We start from the raw sequence: 8,655 nt of genomic DNA on the forward strand, positions 1-8,655 counted from the left end.
TTAAAATTAAAAAAAAAAAAAAAAAAACAATCCTATATGAGAAACATATATATTCATCATCCATAGCTAAGTGCCACGGAGTTGAGTAAAGGATAATAGCGCATTTATAGTTAATGTGATTATATGCCTCATGTGGCAATGTATTCGGGTTATGCGATATATGAAGCGGCGCATGTAGTCATCAAAATAGACACGCGATACCTTTTTAAAGCATTTTTTAAGAACAGACTGGTTGTAGCTACCTTGGCATGTGTTCATCCTGCTGGTCAAGAGGTTGAGTGACTATGTTAGTTATGAGATTTTTGAAGTGTGTATAATTTTTTTTAATGCATTTTAATATATTGACTGGCAGATGTTAGACACTTCTTAATTTGTCCGCACACGGTATTTATAAATACAGAAAAAAAATCAAACTTGTATTTGGAGGAGTTGCCAAATGATTTGAAACAAAAGGGTTTAGTTTCAATACATTGTTATTATGAATACTCCACGTTATTGTAAGTTTTTTTTGTAAAAAAATCAGTAATAATTTTATTGTTGGAAGACACTTATAGTATAAAACCTATTTCTAATTAATAATTTCAGCATTGGAAAGAAGTGATAAGTCGTATCACTTTATCGAACGATAACAGAATTTAATTCCAGGCCAGGTCCACTGCGATTTAGTAAAAGAACAGCTTTCTACTTAGGTTACCCCAGTTCTAAAGTATTGATACATATAACAAAAACTATAGCTTAATTTTTTATTAGTCTTCACCATAAGCAGAGATAAAGGGATATAGAAGGCAGTAATCGGCTCTAAAAATATGTCAGATATAATATTTTAAATAAAAACGAAGACGCATGGAACGTTTGCCCACAACTATCCACTATACATTTGATTGAACTTAAGTATGGAAACGTGTATATAAAGGCAGTCATGCCGAGATGTTAGAAATATTCTATATTTTACCCTTTTTAGTGATATTAAGTGAAACTTCATTAATCGTTTCATTAAAGTAACGATTTCCATTTATACCTTTGAGCGAAACTTATTCTTGATGTCATAGGAACAATTATTTTTTAAAGTTCTAATCAGGCTCTAAAAGACAAGATTTAAAATCTTACATATTCAGGATTAAAAATAATTAACTAAACTGATTGGCATCGCCCGTAGAATTAAGCCTTTAGTGGTATTTATATTCTAGTATTGTAGTGTGTTCTAATTAACCCCTGCGGGAATAGGATTATTAAATTCCCGATGTAAGGTAAATGAGTTTCACTTGCGTCACTTAATAGGAGATATAAATCTGGTAGCATGGAAATTAGAAACCCACAACATCGACTATCCTAATCAATTGGGATTGGTTCCTTTAATAGCAGAATCATGGTGGCTGTGGGTAAAACTCAAAATGACGTGAGCAAAATGACTTAATTTATTACTTGCATTGGATGTGGAATCACATTTTCCAATTGAGGACTGTATCCCAAAGAATACCAGAAGTGCAAGATAAAGAGAGAAAGCGCTCCCTCTTAAAGAGAAAACTATATCCAAATGTTTAACTTCATGTAGTATCGGCGAAAATTTTTGGAGTTCCAATGAGGACATTCATTAGGCCATTATTCTGATGTGTGAAGAGCACCGAGGTTATTGAGCTTACATTGTAGATAATCACGTTATAAAATTATAAACACTGTGTTCTAATCGTTCCTGTTTCTGTATAGGTCTAAGAATATTCATAAAGTTATAGAAGGTGCCTATAACCACTTAAGCTCCGTTCTGTATAGTTTTGGAGTGTAAGTAGTAGCAAGTGGTATTTCTCTCGCAACACCTGTTGTGAATCTCGTTTCCACAATTCCTATTGTCTGGGATGATAAGCTACCCTGAAATGATGAGTATCGCGATAATTATAGTCACCACTTAAAGCTATGCATAAAGCTATGTGTAGCTGCTTTTATTTAACCTATTGCTGCTAACAAAAAAATAGCGCAGGTCCAGATAAATTTTTATCTAGATTCTGTATAGGCATAGCTTTCACGTTAATTCGTATAGTTTTCAATAACTCAATAACTTTTTTGCTCAATGATACTGTTTTCTTTCTATTTGCGAACTACATCGTTTTTAAAACAATGTTTTAGGATCTATGAATGGAATACTAGCGACTATTTTGGTTAGACGGTACTGCGCTCTTTTGTTTCATATGCGATTCTCTTAACTTGATATTCAGTTCGAGGATACAAAGTTGTTTTTAAGCCAGGTTCTAGAGAAATTCTCAATTCAATTTAAAGTGAAGAGAAAATGTTCTTAAAAATTTTACAGTTTCTTGACTATCTGTAAAGAAACACTTGCTGGAGCTTGAAGGATCCCTACGCAGACATTATTTGATGCATAACTTTGATGTGTGGACTGTCGCTTACAAAATGGAAGTTGATTTTCACGTTACAATAGCTTTTTAGAACTTTTTACTATAATTGAGCTTATCCATTACCGTCGTCCATTTTGGGACACATTAACTTTCTTCAAGTTAGTGCACTCCTCAAAATCTTAGACTCGTGCTTAAGCTACATAAATTAATTATACGAACAGACACATGCTGTCACCACAAAACACTAACGGTTAATAACAAAATAACCACAATTTAATCAAAAAAAAATGTGTTTTTTCTTTAAAATTCTTAATAAATTTGAACAGCAACAATTAAATTCATTTAATAATCTTCACTCTTTACCACAAATTGCTGGGCACTTTAAAGCCACAGCCTGGAGGCATTTTGTGCATAAAACTTACTCACCGTAAAATTCCAGCTAAAGCATTTGTAAATTTACTGAAATAAGAAACTGCCTACCTCTAAACTTTATTGAATTTTAACAACATTTTAAACTTTCACTTAACTTTATTGTTTGGCAAATTTATCAAAGCAAAGTTCAATGAAACCCCAAATCCTAAAATTCAAAAATTCAAAAAATATCCAAACAACCTAAAATCCATAAATGCCGAAAAAAGCGTTAAAGCAAACCAAGCAGCAAATAATGAAAACATTAAAAAGCGTTTAATCTAATGTTAGCATCAATTGCGGAAATACTTTACCAAGTAAACCCAACTATTATTGCTGGACCACAGTTAAAATAGCTGCTGGCTACTGCTTCACTGGTTACTTTTCAAAGGTATCTCTGCCTATCTCCACAATAGCCCGCCATACATCTCTGGCAACAATAAGCATTTTTCTATTATAGGTTTTATTATTCGCAGTTTTTCGGGGGAGCATAATTATTCATTTTTTCGTTTTTGTTTGCGGTTTGTGTGGCGAGTGGTGAGTGGTGAGTGGAGAGTGGCGAGTGGCGAGTGGCGAGTTGCGAGTAGCGAGTGTAATGAAATGTGCTTAAAGCGAAATTTTTGCCTAATTACAATACATTGGCATTACAATGGATTTATGTAGAATGAAAGAAAAAAGTTTTCAATAAAAATTGATGTTAATAGATTTGCTATGGTTGAGGAAGATGTACTCCATATTGGTATCTGCATTTTGTGGTATGTATATACTTTGACGGCGCGTGCCATAGGCATGAATTGCATGTGGTCGATAAACGTTTCGGTGGAATGTTGCCATTGTTGGCATAATTTTGGGTTACTGTTTGAGACCATACAGGCGACTTAACATATTATAAATAAATATTTAAAATCTTATATAAATCAAATTGAGATTAAAAGGGCAAAAATATTTATTGAATGAAATAAATTCGATTCTAATATTATGCACTAATAATAACTAAATATAAGTGATCTAAATTACTTTAAACTTAATCCAATTCTATATTACTTTTTTTGCCTTATAAACTACCTTGTTACCTAATTAAATCTTTAAAAAAATATATTTCATAAAGGCTCAACTTAATATAATGACTGTTCTTAATAATAGCCTTCAACTAAGAATCGTCTTATATCAATATAATTTATTTTTTCAATTTTATTTTAAACTTAGACTGCTGGGAAAATTAATAGAATTAATATAATAACCTACAACGTTCTTATAGCAATCTCTCCTTTTTTCATATAATATCGAACTTAGACTTCTCGGAAATATAATAGAATTGTGTCAAGAAATTAAAGATATTTAGTCCAATTCAACTAGTATTGGACAGCGTTGTCATAAATAATTTAGTGAAGAAATAATTTAGTCGTTATAAAAACATAGTGAAATTTTAGATAAGTTGGATTGGTATTCCAACAAATATCCAGTTCGAATTTTTTTTTAAAAATATTTGAGAAACAATTATTGAGAGGGAAATATAACATCACTGTAATGCAGCAACCCAGTCATTTTACAACTATTTGGCAAACTTTGAAAGACACTCAACCAACAGTAAAACTCAACGCTATATGAAATGAAGAGCACTCTCAGGACAATACCCAATAGTCCATAGTGACAGTGCTACTCAAGCTAGAAACTACAATGGCATAAGTGTTTTATATCAAACACAGACTAATTTGAGATTGATGGAGTGATTCTTGAACTTTTTGGAAAAATTATAAACTCTTATTATTTTTTGAACATCCACCGTATTATATCGCTCCTATTGCATGGTATTATACTACAAATATTAACATCGAGTATGGAAATCAGCCAAGCAAATTAATTAAACTTTTAACTCTTAGGTTATTCTATAATTATTGAAGTCTCCTAAGGTATCCCAATGAGCAGCATTCATCTTCCAGTGTATGTGTTGATGGCTACAACAGCACTCGCCTTTTAAACCTAACTAATCCTTTCTTAGTTGTTGTACCTATCTACTTTAATTTCAACATTTTTGCTATAATGAACAGCGGCTTACTTTTTCCTATGTACAATTTTAATCAATAAGAATAAACTTTACTTAAGTTCACTACATTCTCTATACTAGATATCATATATTTTTTGTTAATTTCTGTAGCGGTAATTAGTATGACTATTACTATTAATGATGATGATAATAGCAAAAGAAATGGGAACTGTGAAAATATCTAAAAATTTTCAGAAAACTAAAGTATAATGACAATTATTAAACATACACTTTAAAAATATAATAGAAATAGTAGTAGATATAGACTAAATTAGTTTTGCAAACTAAAGTTTCTTGCAATTGTGATGATCTAATAAAATATATAGTAGTAATAAAATATTAGTATTACAATTAATTCCTTTATTTCTTTGTTGGAACTTCAGTTTCTTGCAATTATGATGATCTAATAAAACATGTAGTACCAATAAGATATTAAGATTTAGTAGTCATTCTCCCATTTCATTATTGGAATTTCAGTTTCTTGCAATTGTGATGATCGAATAAAACATATAGTACTAATAAGATATTGGTATTACTAATAATTCCTTTATATCTTTATTGGAACCACAGTTTCATGCAGCTCTGATGATCTAATAAAACAACTAACAATAATAAAATATTACTAGTAATATGTAATTAGTAAATAATTAGTATTCAATTAATAAAAATCGTTGATAAAATTTTTGAATATGAATGTAGATTTTAACATTTTAACAATATACAAGTACTTAACAATTCAAATAATTAGTCTGAGGTTAATATCTCTAAAGAGACAGAGATTTATTAAACTAGTTTCATGGGTAATTTCAATTCGTATAGATATAAATTTATAAAATACACTTAAACTGATAACAAATTTCCCAAAGATAATAAAAATGATATAACAGAAAGTAACCCACTACCGAATGAAAAACCCCAAATTAATTTGAAAAGTAAAAATTAATTAACAAATCTATAAAATTTTCCCACCTCGACTGGAGGTTACAATTGCACTTAAGTATATACAATCTGCTGATGCATACACAAATAATGATGCCTCAATTAATATGTTGCAATAAACCCACACAGCCCATTAAAAAGACTGAAGACAAAAGACCAAAAAGATATTGCCTCATCAACTGAAAGATTACTTGTTGCATTGCCAACATAACAGTTTATCGATGAAGACCAAAGCATCAAAGCCAACCAACAACAAAGTGTCGTAGCAGCAATCAAAGATTGAAAAAAAAATTGCTACAATGCACGTACAATTATTTAAAATACCCTTGGGCCAAGTAAATTAAAGAAACGCCAAGTTTTTAAACAGAAACTGCAGCCAAACTCTACTTAACAAAATGCATAATTTGTACTTAACGCAAGCGGTACATGTACGAGTACTACTAACGCATGGATATATGCTTGGATATATCGAACCTAGTGGATGCATAGGACTTGCATTATGCATAGCACATACTGCACACTGCACACTACAATTATGTTGCAGTGGGCAACATTACAATGCATGCATGAGTCATATGTGTGGCGTATGGCTCAGCTGCAACAATGGCCTCTGCCGGCATTAGTACCGAAACTGGGGCCAAAACGTTTAACTTTGATGTGGGCTTCAAATCTGCGTTCATTATGCGCCCATGTGCAAATTTCCCATTAGAAAAAATTATGTACGTTCAAATTCTATTGCGCAAACGCACGAAGATTTGTAGTACAGTGTTTCTTACCAAATATGTTAGATACTTAGATGCTTAGATGCTCCTATTATTGCAGCTACGGCACAATAACTTTGTTAAATTGTAAACGGAAATTTGCAATTTTTTTACTCATGTATCTTTTTTATATCTGAGCTTTTATTTTTTTATTGTCTCATTTTTTGCTGCCTCCAATGTGCGCAGATGTTCAATTGCTTATTGCCTAGGCATTGGGCTTGATATGTGGCATGCAAAATAATTTTGAATTGAACCAATTTAGTCGCCTAGCAATGTTCAGTTTTGTTGCATAAAATTGCGGAAACGCTGCTTTATTTGTATGTAAAACAAAAAAAAAATTATAAATAATATAAAATTAATATCAATTTGTGGGTTTTGACCAAATAATGCGTTGGAATGTCAAATTAACTCAATTACCATCGCACTTTGGTAGGCGAAAAACCAATTTATTTATTCTTTAAGTTGATGAGGCTGTAATTTTGTTTTACGATTATTGCCATTTAATGGCATTTGTTGTTTCGTTTGGTATCGATTTAATTGATACTTAATAAACCTACTAAAAACGTTTAAAATTGTATCTAAATATATACTACACATTATAATTAATATTATGGTATTTTAAAGAGAATTGTAGATCAGGTGTGTCTCTTTGTTGATTGACGGGATTGGTTATTGGTAACAACAAGCTGACAATTTACTGTCTTATATATATTGTTAAATATTTTAATAAATTCTTGTTACAAAATTAATATCCTCGGTACTGTTATAAATTCAAAAAAGAACCTCACTATTACTATGTTAGGCGCCTAGCCCCACGGACACCAATGACAATGATTCGGCTAAAAGTGACAACTAGCATTACACTCTAGGTAACCGTCAGACTGGCTCATACATGTAACTACGGTAAGCAGTGCTCAGTGATCAGATTAATTCATAGGTATAACTACTAAAAGTAGTCTCCCCTCAGCACAACAGATTACTGGCAGGTTATTTGATGGAGCACAGACAATGAGTTCACAGATCATCTTGCACAGACTGGCTTGTTTATACAAACTTGTGAGCTAGAGCAACTGTGGAACGCCTTAATCAACAACGAAATCTCTGATATGAAATTAAGTTATTACCAAAAAAAATAAATACTGACTTGACACTATAAATAACCGTCAAGCTAGTTCGTATATACAACCACGATATGAAGTCCATCATCTACAAAACAGAGCTAACAGATAACTGATAAGTTATCTGACAAATCAGTGAGTCCGAAAGCAATCTCACAAAAAGTAAGTTAGCCATACAAATCTTATTGTAAAACAAGCTAATTTACAAGAAGGTGTAGATAGAAGAGAGTCCTATAATCGAAATAAATCAACAACTGGCATGACACAATAATGGTTTATGCTCACAATTTATTAGCTATTCTTCATTATCAGTTCAATAAAATAGATCTATCTGAGAAAACATAATACTGACTGTGTTTGAAAATGTATAACAAGCAATAGTAACATTCTCTGTGACAGTCCTGCTTTGATATAAACCAGGACAAGATGATTAGGTAAGAAGATTCTATTCCCTTATGATATTAGTATTTCCTTAACAGCTGCCGTTTTGCTTTCCATTCCGAATACCGAGTGTTTTCTATTGGTTGGTTCGTCAAAATTACAATAGCCCGTCGTTTCTCTATAGCACAAACTTCAGGTTGGCAGATTTTTGACGTACCATCATATTCTGCATCACCATTTCAACAAAACAAAAGAAAACTAAATGTTAACTCAGCTTAAAAACAAATAAGACTTAAATTTATATTCCAATTCACATAGTTCAACTTTTATCTAGACTAGGAGCGCTGCGAGATTTTGGGATGTTAGATGTTATTCTCAACAACTGATATTCTGTAGAGGATAAGGAACAGAATGTATCTGCTTTTGTTTAAGAAAAGAGAGTGTTGACTTGTGTAAGAAGCAAATAAGCCTTCTAGTCACATTCCTATTCACATTGTCCAGCTTTTATCTAGACTAGAAGAGCTGAGGGATTTAAAATCTTAGATGTTATCCTCAACTAGCTGATATTCTGGATTTAATTCGAAGGTGTGAATGTTTTCGTTACCGATTTGAAAATCATGTTCATCATATACATATTCATTATAAATAAGAATATTGCT

General features: G+C 31.7%; 2 protein-coding genes across 2 annotated transcripts in view; both read left to right on the plus strand.

Moving 5' to 3' along the window:
* LOC119678585 overlaps window positions 1-7,353 on the plus strand; it is a 13,821-nt gene extending 6,468 nt beyond the window's left edge. The window contains exon 2 of the mRNA XM_038090498.1: window positions 7,300-7,353. Within this exon, the coding sequence (XP_037946426.1) occupies window positions 7,300-7,353 (54 nt within the window). The remainder of the gene's footprint in view (window positions 1-7,299) is intronic.
* Window positions 1-8,655, plus strand: part of LOC119672781 (cyclin-dependent kinase 14-like) — a gene marked incomplete in the record, with an annotated part of 829,514 nt that overhangs the window by 536,226 nt on the left and 284,633 nt on the right.

Source organism: Teleopsis dalmanni, chromosome 1, assembly GCF_002237135.1.
Source record: "Teleopsis dalmanni isolate 2A chromosome 1, ASM223713v2, whole genome shotgun sequence".
In the NCBI taxonomy this organism is placed as follows: Eukaryota; Metazoa; Arthropoda; class Insecta; order Diptera; family Diopsidae; genus Teleopsis; species Teleopsis dalmanni.